The sequence below is a fragment of the Cetorhinus maximus genome, chromosome 7 (assembly GCF_964194155.1).
Source record: "Cetorhinus maximus chromosome 7, sCetMax3.hap1.1, whole genome shotgun sequence".
NCBI classification, from domain to species: Eukaryota; Metazoa; Chordata; class Chondrichthyes; order Lamniformes; family Cetorhinidae; genus Cetorhinus; species Cetorhinus maximus.
The window spans coordinates 57,566,611-57,586,017 of NC_135885.1; the positions used below are offsets into that span (position 1 = coordinate 57,566,611).

Consider the following 19,407-nt stretch of genomic DNA (forward strand, 5'->3'; position numbering starts at 1 on the left):
TTAAAAAAGATATATTGGCCTCGGTGGGTGTGCAGTCTAAGCTTATCAGAATGAAAGAAAGAAAACAAAGGCATGCATTTATAGAGTATTTTTCATGACCACCGATGTCGCAAAGTGCTTTACAGCCAATGAAGTATTTTTGGAGTGTTGTCACTTCTGTAACGTCAGCATCACAGTTACCAAACTAAATACAGCAAACTTCCACAAACAGTAATGTGATGATGTCCAGATAATCTGTTTCATGATATTTATTAAGGGATAAATATTGGCCAGGAAACCAGGGATAACTCCATTGTTCTTCTTCAAAAAATAGTGCCATGGGGTCCTTTACATTCACCCAAGTAGGCAGAAGGGGCTTCAGTTTAACATTTCATCCAAAAGATAGCACCTCCCCTAGCTGCACCCCTAGCCAAGCTGTTCTAGTACAGCTACAACACTGGCATCTACTTGGCAATGTGGAAAATTGCCCAGGTATGTCCTGTACAAAAATCCAACCCGGCCAATTACTGTCCCATCAGTTTACTCTCCTTCATCAGTGAAGTGATGGAATGGGTCATCAACAGTGCTATTGTCACTTGCTTAGCAATAACCTGCTCACTGACACTCAGTTTGGGTTCCACTAGGGCCACTCAGATCCTCACCTCATTACAGCCTTGTTTCAAGCATGGACAAAAGAGCTGAACTCCAGAGGTGAGGTGAGTGACTGCCCTTGACATCAAGGCAGCATTTGACAGAGTGTGGCATCAAGGGGCCTGAGCAAAACTGGAGTCAATGGGAATCAAGGGGAAAACTCTTCTGGTTGGGGTCATACCTAGCACAAAGGAAGATGGATATGGTTGTTGGAGGTCAATCATCTCAGTTCAAGGGGATCACTGCAGGAGTTCCTCAGAGTCGTGTCCTAGGCCCAACCATCTTCAGCTGCTTCATCAATGACCTTCCTTCCATCATAAGGTCAGAAGTGGGGTTGCTTGCTGATGATTGCACAATGTTCAGCATCATTCGCGGCTTCTCAGATAGCGGCGCAGTCCATGTCCAAATGCAGCAAGATCTGGACAAAATCCAGGCTTGGGCTGACAGATGGCAAGTAACATTCACGCCACACAAGTACCAGGCAATGGCCATCTCCATCAAGAATCTAACCATCACCCCTTGACATTCAATAGTATTTCCATCAGTGAATCCCCCACTATCAACATCCTGGGGGTTACCATTGACCAGAAACTGAACTGGACTAGCCATATAAATACTGTGGCTACAAGAGCAGGTCAGAGGCTAGAGATCCTAGGGGGAGTAACTCACCTCCTGACTCCCCAAAACCTGTCCACTATCTACAAGCCGCAAGTTAGGAGTGTGATGGAATGTTCTCCACTTGCCTGGATGAGTGCAGCTCCCACAACACTCAAGAAGCTTGACACCATCCAGGACAAAGCAGCCCGCTTGACTTGCACCCCACCCAGAAACATAATATCTGGGCTTCAAGAGTTAAAATACAAGGAGAGGGGGAGATGGTGGCATACTGGTAATGTCACTAGTAATCCAGAGGCCCAGGCAAATACTCTGGCTATCTGGGTTCAAATCCCACCAGGGCAGCTGGTGGAATTTAAATATAATTATTAAATCTGGAATATAAAGCTAGTCTGAGTAATGGTAACCATGACAACTATCATCTATTGTGGTGACAATCCATCTGGTTCACTAGTGTCCTTTAGGGAGGGAAATCTGCCATCCTTACCCAGTCTGGCCTACATGCAACTCCAGTCCCACAGCAATACTACCTTCTGAAATGGCCTGGCAAGCCACTCAGTTCAAGGGCAGTTAGGGATGGGCAACATGCCTGTGACACCCTGATCCCACGAAAGAGTAACAAAAACAAAAAGAGAGATTACACAAACTAGGATTGTATCCCCTGGAATTAAAAGGATAAGGGGTGACTTAGTCAAAGTAGTTGAGATATTGAAGAGAACACATGAGGTAGAAAGAGAGAAACTCTGTCTACTGGTTGTGAAGTCTAAGAATAGGAAGCATAGTTAAAAATTAGAGACAGATCTTTCAGAAGTGAAAAGCAAAATACTGTAAATGCTGGAGTGAAACTAGGAGATATTTCTACATGCAAAGGGTGGTTAGAGTCTGGAACTGTCTTCCACAAACAGCAACTGATGTTAGATCAATTATTAATTTTCAATTTGACATTGACAGATTGTTGTTAACCAAAGACAGTAACGGATAAGAGGCAAGTGAGGGGGGGGGGCAGTGTGTGGAGTTATATAGAGTTAGGTCACAGATCAGCCATGATCTCATTGAATGGCACAAAGGCTCAAGGAGCGAAAAGGCCTATTCCTGTTCCTGTGTTCAATGTCATATCAGGTACAGGAAGAGAAAAAGAAAGATTGGATTAGGAGATAGAGAACAAAAGACAAAATGGAACAGTAAAACAAAAGTTTTAGTTTTAAATAAAAACAGATCATGCTGTTAAAATTCAGTGGGTCTGACAGCATCTGTGAAGAGAGAAACAGAGTTAACATTGAGTCCATATGACTCTTCTTCAGAGCTGAAGAGAAGTAGAAATGTGGGATTTTATACTGTTTAAGTGGGCGTGGAGCAGGTAGAGCAAAACAGAAGGTCAGGGATAGCTGGGAGCTCAGCAGAGATTGACAAAGATGTCATGGACACAAGACTGAAGGAGTGTCAAAGACTAAAGAAGATGCGGCTAGTGGCATAAAAGAAAGATGGCGGAATGTGTTAATAGCAGAACAAGGGTCAGAGCCCTGTGAAAGCACAACAGGGAAACAGGTGACAGATGGCCTTGCCGTTGGTTGGGGGTGGATAAAAAAAGCATTTTTTAAAAATTTTCTAATTAAAAAAAAATCAATAAAAAATAATGAAAAATAAACAAATCAATCAATCAATCAATCAATAACAATTGGATTTAAAAGTGGGCGAGGATGGAGGAGAGTGTTCATGGTCTGAAGTTGTTGAACTCAATGTTAAGTCCAGGAGGTTGTAAAGTGCCTAATCAGAAGACGAGATGCTGTTCCTCCAGTTTACGTTGGGCTTCACTGGAACATTGCAGCACGCCAAGGACGGACATGTGTACATAAGAGCAAGATGGTGTGTTGAAATGGCAAGCGACAGGAAGGTCCAGGTCATGCTTGCGGACTGAGCGAAGGTGTTCTGCAAAGCAGTCACCCAGTTGCATTTAGTCTCCCCAGTGTCGAGGAGACCACATTGGGAAGAGTGAATACAGTAGAAAATACAAATTGAAGGAGGTGCAAATAGGTGCTGCTTCACCTGAAAGGAGTGTTTGGGGCCTTAGACGGTGAGAAGATGGGGTGGGGAGGAAGTAATGGGGCAGGGGTTGCACCTTCTACGATTGCATGATAAGGGAATGAGAATTTGGGGTGATGGAGGAGTGGACCAGGGTGTCACGGAGGGAGTGATCCCTACGGAATGCTGACGGTGGGTGGGTGGTTGGGGGGGGGGGGGGGGGGGGGGGGGGCGCGCAGGCGGGTGAGGGGAAGATGCACTTGGTGGTGGAATTATGCTGGAGTTGGTGAAAATGGCGGAGGATGATCCTTTGAATGAGAGATTGTTACAGTGAAAAAAGTGAGGACAGGGGGGGCCCTATCATGGTTCTGGAAGGGAGGGGAAGGGATGAGGGCAGAGGTATGAGAGATGGGTCAGACACGGTTGAGGGCCCTGTCAACCACAGTGGGGGGTCACCCTTGGTCAAGGAAAAGGAAAACGTGTCAGAAGCACCATTTTGTAAAGTTGCATCATCGAAACAGATTCGACGGAGGCAGAGGAACTGGAAGAATGGGATGGAGTCCTTACAGGAAGCAGGGTGTGAGGATCTGTAGTCGAGGTGGCTGTGGGAGTCGATGGGCTTGATGTGAATATTAGTAGACAGTCCATCACCAGAAATGGAGACAGAGGTCAAGGAAGGGAAGGGAATGGTCGGAAATGAACCATGCGAAGGTGAGAGAGGGGTGGAAATTGGAAGCAAAACAAAAAAAAAAAACGATAAATTTTTCCAGGTCCAGACAAGAGCACGAAGCGGCACTGATATAGTCATTTATGTACTGAGAAAAAAGTTGTAGGAGGGAGACTGAGTAGGACTGGAACAAGGAATGTTCCACATACCCCACAAAAGACAGGCACAACTAGTGCCCATGCAAGTTCCCATAGCCACACCTTTTATTTGGAGGAAGTGAGACATGTTAAAGTAAAAATTGTTCAGTGAGAGAACAAGTTCAGCCAGGCAGAGGAGAGTGGTGGTAGATGGAGATTGTTCAAGCCTCTGTTCAAGGAAGAAGCAGACAGCCCTCAGGGTATCCTGGTGGGGGGGGCGGAGGTGTAGAGGGATTGGACGTCCATGGTGAAGAGGCAGCAGTTAGGGCCAGGAAACTGGAATTGTTGATAATGATGTAAGGAATCTGAGGAATCATGAATGTAGTTGGGAAGAGACTATATAAAAGGGAGAGAGAATGGAGTCACGATAGGGAGAAATGAGTTCTGTGGGGCAGGAACAGGCTGACACGATGGATCTAATTTTATTTCAGATTTCCAAAACCCGCATTATTTTGCTTTTCTTTTATTTTTAATTGGCATTTTTAAAATCTCCAATAACAATTAAAACTCAAAAGGAATGAGACTCCAAGGGCAGAATTTTCAGAACTTAGTCCATGCCAAAACAGCAGACCAGTAGTGTGTCAGGAACCTGATGCTGAAGGAGAGGGCTTTGTTATGGCTCTTTAACTGAGTCACAGTATTAGCATCCTACTTCTGAGTTACCTAACCAATTAAATGAAGCAGGTGGAATCATATACCAGTTCTGTCAAAGGAAGGATTTCTAATTAAAAGGAACTACAGTTTGCATTACAATGGCTCAACTGTACATTGATTTTTCAGGCTGCAGCAACCACAGGAATAGAGAGGAGACGTGGGAAGGCTTCTCCCCAGGTCTCTAACTCTTAGCTGGAGGTCCTGCTGTGAGATCTGAGGGATCACAGTGAGGTGATTTTTCCCAAGGATGTGAGAAAGCAGACAACCTTTCCCATCAAGCATGCGTGGATAAAAGTGCCCAACGAAGTCAGCAGCCAAAACGTGGCCCTTCCAACCGCGAGATGGTGCACTAAGGAGATCCAGGGTCTCAGGATGGCGGGATAAGTGAGAAATAGCAATTTCAGATGCCAGTCTCCACACTCTGCCTTTCCAAGCATTCTCCTGCACACCATTCCTCAGGAAAACACCTTGCTGATCCATTCATTCCTCTTTCTGCAAGCACCCTACATCCCCAACTCTGCAGCCAACACAACAGTTACAAAAACAGAAAATGCTGGAAAAGCCCAGCAGGTCCAGCAGCATCTGTGGAGAGAGAAACAGAGTTAACGTTGAGTCGGTATGACCCTTCTTCAGAGCTGAAGAGAATTGGAAATGTGATGAAATTTATATTGTTTGGGGGGACAGGTGGAGCTGGATAGAAGGCTAACAAAAGGTGAAGACAAAGGAGAGATTGACAAAAATGTCATGAACTGAAGGACAAAGTGAGTGTTGATGGTGGTGATTAGTGCTAATAGTGGCACAAAGATAAGAAAGCAGAATGTGATTATAGCAGAACAAGGGTAGCATTATGTGAAAGAACAACATGGAACAAGTAACAGATGGCCCTGTGGGGGATGGGGTAAGGGGAGGGGAAAGTGGCAGGGTAAAAAAGGATAGAAAATGGGGTAAAAAGGGGATAAAACCATGGATAAATGAATAAAAAATAAAAATGAATGTAGAAAAAAGGGGGTGAGGATGGAGGAGAGAGTTCATGGTTTGAAGTTGTTGAACTCAATATTAAGTACAGAAAGGCTAAGGTGCCTTCACAGTTACCCTCATCCTATTGCCCTCTCACACCTATGCCCCACAGTGCCATTCCACAAATATTGTTCTTCCATCCTCTCCATGCAAGCCATTTCCAACATTCACAACTCTCCATTTTCTCTTCCTACAGGAGAAGAGAGTACATAAGCTCAGGGAGAGGCAGAGATCTGCCTTGTGAAGCGACATGTGGATGGGGAGGAGGCAGCTGTTGCTGCTCCCCTTGTTCCTCATTAGTGGTGCAAGGTAGAGTTGCATAAACTGCTCCCATGCTGTGGTGATGACTGGCAATAGGGAAGTGCAGGTGAAGATGAGTTCAGGGCAAGACACGTGAAGTAACTTCTAGGAGGTTGCCATCACCTATAAAATAGTGAAAACACACCGCGAAAGAGTGCTCCAAGTAGCAGCCTCGCAACTGGCTATGACTGGAGCTCTTTAGATTCATTGTTCAAAGCATTCCCAGCCGGTCAGGTTAATGCTGGTGGGTTACTAACAATTCAAGAAATACATGTACACAATACAAGGTTTGACTGTCTGTGGCTTATATCTACTGTTACAAATGCTGAATTTCATAAGATGGTTATGTTTTAAACTGTCTCCTTTAATTCAAGGTAAAATGGAATGGCTTCTAGAGGGGATGTGACCTCCTATGAAATCTACCTGGAAACAAGCCCATGGGACTTCATCTTAAATCTGCCCAGAGGCAAATCCATGTGACGTGATTGTTATGGACACAAACTCAAATCAAAAAACTTGCACCTTACTTTCAATAAGTTAACACCTTGACACAGAGGGGTGTGACACAGCTGGTCTGGCTGTATGTGGACTCACAAACTCTCAGAATCAGTCAGACAGAGATTTGGGGAAGACAACCCATAACAGCACTGCTATATCAGGCAGAAGAAAAGAACAATTTTTGAGTAAACTATCAAGCAGACTGTTGGTGAAGATGGTTTCCCAGTTCGAAGAAATGATGATTGTGGTGGGTTGCAGATCAAGGAATCATCAGAAGGTATCTAATAACTGGAAGTCCATTCAATTATGCTCAGGAGGCTAGGTGAAGGGACTTTGTTCAAAAGAACACTGGAAGGTTTACCCTAGTAAGGCAGGGAGAAGAGATCCTGTTGAAGTCATGAAAAGCCTGTGGCTTTAAACACAAGACTGCTTAGCGTGTAATGTATAAACATGGCCTGGGGTTTTTACTATATTAAGAAGTTAATAGGGAATACCTTTTCTGTAGTTTAATGTAGTTTAATGCCTACTAAGTAGTCGATGTTGATCTTACTTCGTTGCAATAAAAGTCCTGAAACTTGGAATCCTGTTGTGCAATTCTTTGCATTGGTCACTTCACATCCCTTTTTAAAAGTTTAATTGATCTCTACAGAGATCATAACACTATAATGCCAATAAAGCTAATTCATACTATCCAATGCATTTCACTGGTAAGCCAGACAGCAAGATGTAATTTTCACAAAGCTACTGATGAAGTGGTGAAACTCTCAAAACAATGTTTGGAGATTTGAGTTTAACCATGCATCTGCCCCTTGCCCGAAATTGCTGCACTATTTGCTTATAAATAATGGAATGCATATCTTGAGCTTCACTGTAACTTTGACAGAAAATTCTGGCCCAAACGTGCTCATTTTAACCTGCCACATAGTTCAACCTAATGTCATTTCCAGGCTGAAACAGTTAAAGCTGAGGAACATCAATAAAATTAAAGCAACAAATACATTTTTAAAAATGATTGTTATACAATTGCTAGAAAAAAAGAACACCCTCAGTTAAAAATGCATCTTGTGGAAAAAGTTGGGAATTGGTAGTTATCTCACATGAAATTAGTTTTATTCTCAATCGGTAATGATGTGGCATACACTAATTTTTTTCAAGATATCCTTTAATACATCATCCTGAATAAAGACCCTATTGATAGCCAAATAAAACAGTGGTCAGTAATATATATATAATACATATAAATATTTAAGAAGTTTAATAATTGGATGCTTTGTATAAGGCAGCTAACAATTCTTACATGAGGTTTCTTTGAAGCAATCTCTGTGTGTTTTGAATTTGCCTCTCCAATTTCTTCCACTGTCTCAGGTCTTGTTGATAATATCTCCATTGCATCACTCACAAAACTATCAATCTCGTGGATATTCACTGCAGAAATTATTACAAGTAAAAACAAAATCAATGAGGAACAGTTGTAAAATATCATGACAGAGTTGATTACTTTTGGCTTTAAATTAGTTATATTTACTCCACCATTCATTCTACAATATAGATATTTACAGTTTGTATTCTAATTAGTCAAGTATTTTTAGATAACACAATGAATGCAACTTGGCTCAGCCACTGATCATTTTAGACCAGTAAATTCAAAAAGGATCTGGTCCTTTAATCTTGTGGTCCTAATGATATACTGTGCATGTTACGTTCCACCATTTTACTACTACCTAGGTGCATGCAGATTTACATCAATTACTTAATGAGAGATATATAGACAATAGTTCAATGAATCCAATTCATAATGCTTCAGACAATTATGCCTCACCTCACAAAATCAGCTCACCGCCACTTTCTGAAGGGCATTTAGGGGTGGGCAATAAATACTGGCCTTACTATTGACACCTACGCCCCGTGAATGAATAAATAAAACTTTTAAAAAGGCAGATCCCAACATATTAAAACTAGCATTACCTGCACCACTCCTGATGAAAGCGTCTTACCTTGTATGGACTTTTTTAATGACTGAAGCAAGGCATCAAATAGCATCTGAATAAGGTCATCAATCATAGCCTTTGCCGGGTTACAGTTAATTGTAATACAATCCACTTTGATGACACTGCAAGATTTGAAAACCTTTTGTAATTACCATTTTGGTCAAATGGGAAAAAACAATAAGATAAATTATAACCTTGCTGTCATTCAATTTATTTATTCTCATTCTGTATACCTCTTATACAAACTCTTACCCCTGTGGCTCGCACTATGCCAATGGGAATGAGATAGCATGCTCCTCGAAGTGAGTGAGGGGCCTAATGTGAGGCACTCCAACCACATCCCCCCACCCCCGGGTCTGGGACCTCTCCCTGTTGATGTGAGCAGGCTTCTCTTGCATGAAAACAGATGGAGTGTGAAAGCAGGACACATGGTACTGCATGGAATGTTTGTGTGGTGAGCAGAGCCATGAACAGGATGAGGACGCGAGCTCAAGAGGATATGAGCCTGATGGAAATGTGAGGGTGTGAGAGTTAGTGGCGTTGTCCCTCGAGGTGTGAAATCCCTGTGGACGTGTGATGGGTTTGAGAGTGTGCACGTTGAGAGTGATGAGAAGAGTGAGTTAACCTGGCAGAACAGATGAGACCATTCATCCTGTAGTGGCACTAGGTGGCGGTCCTCTTTTGCAGGGCATTGGTGCTGACCACTGCCTGCCAAGCCTGGTTGGTCACACCGCTGCCCATCCTGTGGCCAGAGCGGGGCTAGAGGACATCACAACATGCCTCCACGGCATCCAAAAGGCGTTCCAGTGGTGTGTCGCTAAACCTGTGGGTCTCTTTGCCCTTCGTGGACATCTTTCCTGCAGCAGTCCTGGGCTGGAAGCGCTGAGATGTGTGCACGCGACTGGATTTTAAAATATGGCACCCGGCGTGATGAAGCGATGAGGTGCTGGCATGGCGAGTGAGTGAAAGCCTGCCCTCTATGGAAACGACGTGTTTCCTGGGAATACATAAATAATGTGGCGGGTTTGGAACAATAAGCATGAAAACGTAATTTTACCTACCCACTACCACACTTCGTGCAAATTTGGGGTGACTCCACCCGGTGTGTTAGTTTTCTGACGTGGTCCCACCCCATAGCAACTTTGTTGGAGGCATTGGGTCCAATATAGTGGTAACCCGGCCAAAAGGGATGGGTCATCAATTGATCACGTAAGCGAGCCAACTGAGCTCCTTGAAGGGCAGAAAATGATTTGGAGGGGAGTCACGGGAAACACACAGGATCACAATTAAATTCATCAAGAGGCGGCAGCATTGCAGCAGGGAGGCAGGAATGGGGCAGGTGCATTTAGCAGCGGTGTATGAAAGGGGGAAGGATCAAAGAGCTTGTCAAGCAGTAGCACGCAGTGGCTACTAAGTGTGCAGAGTTTGCAGAACATTTGATCTATAGGCACTGGACCAGTTAGGAGGGAAGCTCCAGTGCTTAGCGGGATATAGCAGGAGGGTCTAGGCAGCCATTATAGTGCATCTGATGGCAAGGAAAGCCATCTCTGGATGTAGGACTGAGCCACTGGAGATAAGCAACAATGAGGAGCAGCCATTCCAACAGCCAATACAGCCCATTGGTCCTGAAGCATGGATGATGTACGAGAGGCAGAGAGAACGTGATGGCGCTATCCTCACCATTGGGATTGCAGCTAAAAAATGAGCTTCCTGGAAATGACAGCATGTCAGTGTCGCTAAATGATGCATCAACCAAGGCATAGCAGAATTGTTTACCATCATGTGGGTGCACTTCATTCCTCGCTAGTCATGTGGGTAGGCCCTGTGCTATGACCACAGCTGGTGTTAATTGCTGCGCAAATCAAATCCCAGAGGGAAACTTAGATTACGGACCATAACCTTTTTTTTGTATTCTGAAAATCAATCTTAGCGGTAAGAGGTCCAGTAACAATTTTTGGGATTTTAGAAATTAAAAGTAAAAGTTTTATTAACAGGCATAAAAGAAAACTTAAGCACACAAGACTACAGTTACATAGTCAAACTTAGTCTTATAAAACATTCCCCCAAAAACTCTCTACTTGGTCAGATCCACAAGTAAACACCTCCAGGCATCACTTACTTATAGATGTTAACTGCAAAAGAAATCTAGTAGTAATACACAAGGCAAACGGCTGTAGCTTCAATAAAGGCATACCACATGATCTCTACACTCATCCACTCTGCAGTGGAATCCATTTCAGAATAAAACTGCTTGTTGCAGCCCAAGACTTTTCTGGCTGCACTGGACGGCTCGTTCAAACGGCATCCTCTCCCAGCCCAGAGCTAACAGCTCAGCTATCTCCCACGAAGGTCTTCACAGTAACTCTAAAATATCCTTTGTTTTCCCTTTCATCTCCAGTTCCATTATTCTCACACCTGTGAAACTCAAATCCTTCCAAATATAAAATCTTTTATACCTCTGAGGAACAAAAGGGACCTTGGTGTGTGTGTCCATAGATCTCTGAAGGCAGAGGGGCATGTTAGTGGGGTGGTGAAAAAGGCATATGGGATACTTGCCTTCATCAATCAAGGCATAGATTACAAAAGTAGGGAGGTCATGTTGGAGTTGTATAGAACCTTGGTGAGGCCACAGCTGGAGTACTGTGTGCAGTTCTGGTCGCCACATTATAGGAAGGATGTGATTGCACTGGAGGGGAAGCAGAGGAGATTCACCAGGATGTTGCCTGGGATGAAACATTTAAGTTATTAAGAGAGGTTGGATAGACTTGGGTCATTTTCGTTGGAGCAGAGAAGACTGAGGGGCGACCTGATCGAGGTGTACAAGATTACGAGGGGCATGAACAGGGTGGATAGGGAGCAGCTGTTCCCCTTAGTTGAAGGGTCAGTCACAAGGGGACATAAGTTCAAGGTGAGGGGCAGGAGGTTTAGGGGGTATGTGAGGAAAAACTTTTTTTACCCAGAGGGTGGTGACGGTCTGGAATGCACTGCCTGGGAGGGTGGTGGAGGCGGGTTGCCCCACATCCTTTAAAAAGTACCTGGATGAGCACTTGGCATGTCATAACATTCAAGGCTATGGGCCAAGTGCTGGTAAATGGGATTAGGTAGGTAGGTCAGGTGTTTCTCGTGTCATTGCAGACTCGATGGGCCAAAGGGCCTCTTCTGCACTGTGTGATTCTATCTTGTCTTTGCTTTCGGGTCAATAAAATATATCCCCACGAATATTTACCTATGGAACTCCTGCAAGATGCAAACATGTTTCTTTTCATCTCTGACTGCCCTTTGATATTCAAACAGACTCACTCAATTTATCTAAAAAATGCAAATGTTACATCTAACCTACTTACTTGTACCTCAAACTCAACACCTCTATCCTTTTCGCGTTTTAAGCCCCCCAGGCAACCTAACTCCTATTAATCTCTGCCTACTGCCTAGCTTCAGATACACACACTTACAGAATAAGACAATATTCCCCCAAAATATTTATTAAAATAACATCCATTCTCACACCTGCTAATAGCCTTTAAAGTGGCAAGGGCTAAACTTCTTTGCTTCTTGGTCCTTTCAAGGGATAGCAGTGGACCTGACTGACATCTCACAAAACAGCATAAGGCAAGTCATGGATGTCCTTTTTGAAGGGGCATTGGACTACATTGAGTTTACCACCGATGGGGCCACAGATGCACAGAGAGCGATGGGATTTGCCTCCATTGCTCGACTCCCTCAGGTGCAGGGGGTTATCAACTGCACTCATGTGGCCATCAAGGCACTAACAGCAGCTCGGGGCTTTCAGCAGGTGGGCTAACACCATAAGTTTCCAGCCATTGTGTGCATGGTATCCTGGCAGCTGCCACGGTGTCTTTCTCCTTAGGCAATCAGCAAAGATGCCACATCTGTCTTTAGCTACATGGATGACTGCTAGGGAACAAGTGTATCCGCTGAAGAAATGGCTTCTGACACCTGTAGGCAACCGTTCTATGGAGGCACAGAAGCACTACGATCATGCCATCTCAGCACAAGGGCCACCATAGAGCAGGCTAATGGACTCCTGAAGATGCATTGGATGTGCCTTGGCCAGCCAGGGGGCACAATACAGTACACTTTCTCAAGGTTCTCAGATTGTGGTGGTCAACTGTACTCTTCATAACATGGTCCTCCAGAGAGGTGGGAACCTTGAAGGTGGAGATGAAAAGGAGAGGTATACTTTCTCAGAGGAAGAGGAGGAGGCAGTTCTAGTGAAGCAGGTTAAGTCAAGCCTTGCAAGACCTTTCAAAAAGGTACAGCTGATGCCTCAAAGCATTTACCTAGATAGAAGTGAGCCATATTAATTCAGGCATTTTTCTGCTGAAGCCACTTCTTCCCGAAAGGCACTCAGCTCAGAAATTCACCTTTCTCAAGGGGGAGGGTGCACATCCAAAATGCATATGATGTATAGGCTTTCCATTGTTTCCCACATTGCCTGGAAGACAAATCTCCACAAACACACTTATTTGTGTCCTACCCACTTCATCATTCCTGTGTCATAATGCCATTATCATGGAATCACACAGGTGTGGGTCCAATCAAACTTTTCATTGAACTGGGTCCTTATAACTAAATACAGCCATAACAGAAGTTGCTCAAGTGAGTACCGATATGGCATCTTCTGTGTGTGTCTGCTCCAGCAAGGGTACTCCCCTGTGGCTGAGGATGAGGTGGAGACATGCTGTTCACATGTGTGCATGTGGCTGAGATGTCCATGGCAGTTGACGCAGTGGTAGGTGGAACTCCACGGCAAGCTGCCCAACCTGTGTCAATGCGGGAGCAGCCTCGGTCACAAGCCCTTCCTGTATAAAACATGCTTCAGTCAGAGAGGCCAAAGGGGCGGCTGATGAGGACACTGTCCCACGAGGGGTCCCTCAAGCATCCCTCACCATCATTGCTGACTGCCTCAGCCCTTTCATGGGCCATATGAGCATCAGCTGGGTCCACTAGCTGGGGCGTACCTGGCATCCAATACATACATCTTTGTGACATCAGCGACATGGGCTGGTCAACACTACTAAATATACATACAATCTGTGCAGATCAGTGCACTATACTGTATCCACTCAACATGATGCCACATATGGCTCTCCACAAGATCGACTACTCTCTCAATAGCAAATGTGACCCTGAGCTAGCATTCAATAAAAGGTCCCAAAGAATACCCTAATGAATCATTTACTGCTTCGTTCATCTTTTCCTTGCCATGCTGTATTGTAATGGATTTTTTTTAAATATACAAAACTATTGGTAAACTATTTGATTTCAACCTTGGAAGCCTTTCAGAATCTTTTCCTCTGCCTTTCAGAGCCTTGAAATTCTTCTCCCAGTCATGTACAGTGTGGAGATGTTCCTCAATTAATGCTTCAACATCCACTTGTCCAAGCACAATCCATTCCTTCATAGGGAAACAATAGTAGTTAACCGACAATTGAAGTTAATAATTCCAATGAACTACCTGTGAACTGCTGATTCATTGTATTTGTTTCCAATGTGCATATCAATAAAAATTGTGACAACCGAAATAACTAGAAAGTACATGGAACGACTAATAATTTTATGTATAAACTTGATTACTTTGAATTAGATCCTCTGACTGGTGGCTTCTGATATTGTCTTAAACTGGCTATAATACAAAAACAAGTACTTCAATGCCACATTTTGGGATTGTTTACTATTTTCCAACAGAAAGGATTTGAAACAATTACTTTTAACATAAAGTTTTTTAAAAGTATACAGTATTAAAACCCTCTCCCATTAGCCCTTCACCCTCTATTCCAACAAGTGCAAGGAGCTCGTGTACTCTGTCAATAATATTGAGACCATCCATTCAGCAGTCTGTCACTTCCCCCTTTTCCCCTTTTAAAAACCAAGTCAATCTACTGCTAAGATTCTCTGCTGCCATAAACATGAACTCTGATTTCTCTCATATCTTCCCTCATTCCCTCTCCAAATTCATCTTGACCACAAGATCCACCCTTGCTCTCTTGTCTCCTCTTTCAAATCAGATGTCAGCATCCCCATCCTCGAAAATCCTTCCTTTACCCCTCAGTCCATGCAAACTGTCATCCCATCTCCAACTTCCCTTTAATAATATATAAAAACAAAAAGTTTGGTTTATGTCCCTGCCACAGCGCTGAAACAACCCTAAACAAAGTGACAAATGACATACTCTGTAGCTGTGACCCTGATACACAATCTTTCTCCATTGTTTTCAACTCCTCTGCAGACTTTGACATAGTTGAACGCATCAACCTTCTCCAACGTCGTTCCACCATTGTCCAGCTGAGTGGGACTTCCATCTGCTGGTTCCACTCTTACCCATCAGGTTGTAGGCAGACGTCCACCCCTTAATGGCTTCTCTTGCTACCCCCACACCAGGACCTCTGGCAACCCCAAGAATCCTCATTTTCCCCCTTCTATTTCTCTTGAGATAGTGTTACCAGGCACAGCATACACAAGACCATGTATGCTTACAATACCCAGCTCTATCTCACCACTGCCACTCTCAACCCCTCCACCGCCTCTGGTTGTCACACTGTTTGACCAACATTCAGTCTTGGATGAGCCAAAATTTCCTCCAATTAAATATTGAGAAGACCAAAGCCAATGTTCTAAGATCCTGCCACAAACTGTTTTCTACATATCAGTTCCATTTCCCTCCCTGGCCAGATTCTCATGTTGAGCCAGATTAAATCACAACCTCAGAATCCCATTTGGCCCATGGCTGTGCTTTAAATCCCATATTTTCTACATCACAAAGATCTCCTACTTCCATCTCAGTGATACTGAACTTCCCCAGCTCATCTGCTTTTAAAACTCTTCTGGACTCCCATCTTCCACCCTCTATAAACTTGAGCTCTGCTGCCTGTGTCCATTGAGCTCTGCTGCCTGTGTCCAAACCAAATTTCACTTACTCTTACGCTTGTGCTTGCCTAGTGCAATGCCATTTTAAAATCCTTATTTGCATGCTCAAATCCCTCCATAGCCTTGCCCCTTCCTATGTCTGTGATGTTCTTCAGCCAGACAACCCTAGAAAAAAATCTACATTTCTCCAACTCTCAGCTCCTTGCATCCCCCACTTCCTTTGCCCCAACACTTGCTGTCACAGCTTCAGTCATCTAGGCACCAAGGAAAGGAAACATTTGCAAAGTTACAGGGAAAGAACAGGGGAGTAGTGTCAATTGGATAGCTCTCTTAAAGAGCCAGTAAAGGCATGATGGACCAAAAGGTTCCCTTCTTTCCTGTATCATTATTTGATTCTATAACATACAATAGCATTTCTCAAATTAGAAATCAAAATTAGGTTGGTGAAGAAGACTTGGCAAACTGCTGTACCTGAAACTTATCCAATGCTGCTGCCAGGCGTTTGAACAGATCTTCTGCTTTACTAAAAACAGTGACAAAACCTTTTGCATTTCTCTCTATCATGCCAACAAAGATAGGATCTTCTCCCGGCTCACTTGCACCCTTGAATTGATTTGGAATAGAAATAAACCTCTTCATTTCTCTGTAGTATTTTGCCCGTAGTTCTTCAAATGGAGGTTTAAACTGCAGCCTTCCTTGTCTGCACCGAATAAAGAAATAGAAATTGTTATTCCACACAATGTAGCTCACAAGAACCAACAAACTTCAAATTTCACAATATACTGCATGCATTCTGATTTAGCACTAGCCAAAAAGCACAAAAGAATGTACATGGAGGCAGGAAACATACAGCTCCAACATATTAACCAATTCTCTTGCTAGCTGTGCTTAAAACACTAAAGCTTCTAAAATGTTTAAGCAGCATCTTTTGGCTGATTTTCACTAAAATTGGTGAAAAAGCAAAAGAAAGCCTTGCATTTACAATGCACCTTTCACAACCTCAAGATGTCCTAAATGCTTTCAAGCAATGAAGCATTTTTGAATCGTAGTCACTGTTGTAATGTAAGAAACATTGTCACGTAGGGAGAGAGTTTTATACACAGGAGGGGTGGCATGGAGTAATACTCTCTGCAAAGGTTTTGGTTTAGAGTTTGGATCCATTCAGGGCCCTGACTCTGCAGTCAGATGGGTTGCACAGACTTAAATGTTACCCAAGACTTTGCCAATGATGGGGAGGATTCATCACAGACCAGGATGCAGAAACAGAGTGCTTTCAGCTGAGCACTCAGCCTGCCCGGACTAACCAAAGCTACCTGCGGTAGCCAGTGACAGGGACTGGATCACTTTTTTTAAATTATTCATTCATGGGATGTGGGATTCGCTGGCTGGACCACCATTTATTGCTCATTCCTAGTTGCCATGAGAAGGTGGTGGTGAGCTGCCTTGGAGTCCCTGGCTGGCCCAAGGACTCATGCGTAGTCCCAAAGCTGTTCCTGAATAAAATAGGTTGCCCAAGACATTGCCTGTAAAAATCTTAAGCAGAATCTGTAACAATCCAACAGCAACTTTTTTGTTAGTTATTCAAAACTTAAAACTTAATAGCAAGTTATGCCTGCTTTCTTGTGACAGCAACCTTAGATTAATAGCAGTGCAACCTGAAAGCGACAAAGTCACTGATATTCACCGTCAGTCTCTGTCAACAAAAAACCGTATCAAAATCCATTGAATAACACATAATTATCCAGTAATTTGAAGCTTATCACAGGTTTTCATACTATTTTCCACAGTAGTAACTCAGTTTGACCTGGTACCTACGGCTCAAAGAATAAGTGGGAATATTTTCTCCTCTATTAGTCACATCACTTTGGAGATTTACTCACAGAAGCATTTCAACAGATTAAAAATGCCAAAGCCTCTTTATAACTGAGAATTGCAATTTAAAGTACTTGTCAGGGTCACTGATCCAAAGATGTAAGAAAAACTTTCGGGCATAGAACATAAAGTTTGTTCAAATTTATTTTCGTTTTATTCAGATCTATTACATTAATAATTAATTGCAATCACAATTGCAAAGCCAATCGATAAACTAGATTAAAGCAAAAATAAAACTACTTTGAACAATATATTGCCAGATATATTTTCAATATCCTACTTGAATGTCAGCTCAACAACAATTTCAGGAAGGTTTTCATTCAAGGCCTCCAAGCCCAACTGGTACTGATGTTCCAGTGCTTTGTACAACTGATGATTCCAATGCTGTCGCCATGCTTTCATATCACCAGAACGAAAGCCCTTTAAAACAAAATTCAAATGCGAGTTCGGCACTAACTTACACATAGTTGTGGTAGGAACAGGAGTAGGCAATTCAGAACCTTGAGCTTATACCGCCATTCAATTACATCATGGCAGATCTACGCTACGAGAGCGAGCCAGAGTGAGAAAGCGCGCGAAAGAGAACGAACGAGCCAGAGAGAGAGCGAACGAGCCAGAGAGAGAGCGAACGAGCCAGAGAGAGAGCGAGAAAGAGAAGATTGACAGAGTGGGCAGCGAAAGAAACTATGCAGCTCAGGGAGCGCGGAGTGGGGGCGAGAGTGAGCGAGGAGTGGGGGCGAGAGTGAGCGAGGAGTGGGGGCGAGAGTGAGCGAGGAGTGGGGGCGAGAGTGAGCGAGGAGTGGGGGCGAGAGTGAGCGAGGAGTGGGGGCGAGAGTGAGCGAGGAGTGGGGGCGAGAGTGAGCGAGGAGTGGGGGCGAGAGTGAGCGAGGAGTGGGGGCGAGAGTGAGCGAGGAGTGGGGGCGAGAGTGAGCGAGGAGTGGGGGCGAGAGTGAGCGAGGAGTGGGGGCGAGAGTGAGCGAGGAGTGGGGGCGAGAGTGAGCGAGGAGTGGGGGCGAGAGTGAGCGAGGAGTGGGGGCGAGAGTGAGCGAGGAGTGGGGGCGAGAGTGAGCGAGGAGTGGGGGCGAGAGTGAGCGAGGAGTGGGGGCGAGAGTGAGCGAGGAGTGGGGGCGAGAGTGAGCGAGGAGTGGGGGCGAGAGTGAGCGAGGAGTGGGGGCGAGAGTGAGCGAGGAGTGGGGGCGAGAGTGAGCGAGGAGTGGGGGCGAGAGTGAGCGAGGAGTGGGGGCGAGAGTGAGCGAGGAGTGGGGGCGAGAGTGAGCGAGGAGTGGGGGCGAGAGTGAGCGAGGAGTGGGGGCGAGAGTGAGCGAGGAGTGGGGGCGAGAGTGAGCGAGGAGTGGGGGCGAGAGTGAGCGAGGAGTGGGGGCGAGAGTGAGCGAGGAGTGGGGGCGAGAGTGAGCGAGGAGTGGGGGCGAGAGTGAGCGAGGAGTGGGGGCGAGAGTGAGCGAGGAGTGGGGGCGAGAGTGAGCGAGGAGTGGGGGCGAGAGTGAGCGAGGAGTGGGGGCGAGAGTGAGCGAGGAGTGGGGCGAGAGTGAGCGAGGAGTGGGGCGAGAGTGAGCGAGGAGTGGGGCGAGAGTGAGCGAGGAGTGGGGCGAGAGTGAGCGAGGAGTGGGGCGAGAGTGAGCGAGGAGTGGGGCGAGAGTGAGCGAGGAGTGGGGCGAGAGTGAGCGAGGAGTGGGGCGAGAGTGAGCGAGGCGGGGCGAGAGTGAGCGAGGCGGGGCGAGAGTGAAAGAGAGAGAAAGAAAGCAGTGAGGGGAGAGGAAGGGGAGAGAGTGAAGAGGGAGACTGGACTGACAGCAGAGTGAGAAGGTGAGAGCAAGAGTAACAGTGTCAGAGAGGGGAGTGCAAGAGAGGAGGTGGAAGTGAGAAGACAGAGTGGAGAGGACCGTGCAGGGAGGAGAGTGTGGAGAGAGGAAAGAGGAGGAGATAAGCAGGAGATGGGGAGAGTTAGTGAAGAGATAGTAGTGGGATGCTCTGGACTGGAGGTGACAAATGGCATGGATGAGATTTTGTGGCTGGTGGGCTGAACTATCGATGAAGAGGCAGA

At 45.0% G+C, this 19,407-nt stretch overlaps 1 protein-coding gene across 2 annotated transcripts in view; it reads right to left on the reverse strand.

Annotated features, from left to right (window-relative positions):
* Positions 1–19,407, reverse strand: part of dync2h1 (dynein cytoplasmic 2 heavy chain 1) — a 766,235-nt gene that overhangs the window by 701,143 nt on the left and 45,685 nt on the right. For both annotated transcript variants that reach the window (XM_078545532.1, XM_078545531.1), the window contains exons 17-21: positions 17,626–17,765; positions 15,945–16,173; positions 13,877–14,004; positions 8,592–8,707; positions 7,895–8,022 (exon numbers count right to left, since the gene is read on the reverse strand). In XM_078545532.1, coding sequence (XP_078401658.1) covers positions 7,895–8,022; positions 8,592–8,707; positions 13,877–14,004; positions 15,945–16,173; positions 17,626–17,765 — 741 coding nt within the window. The remainder of the gene's footprint in view (positions 1–7,894; positions 8,023–8,591; positions 8,708–13,876; positions 14,005–15,944; positions 16,174–17,625; positions 17,766–19,407) is intronic.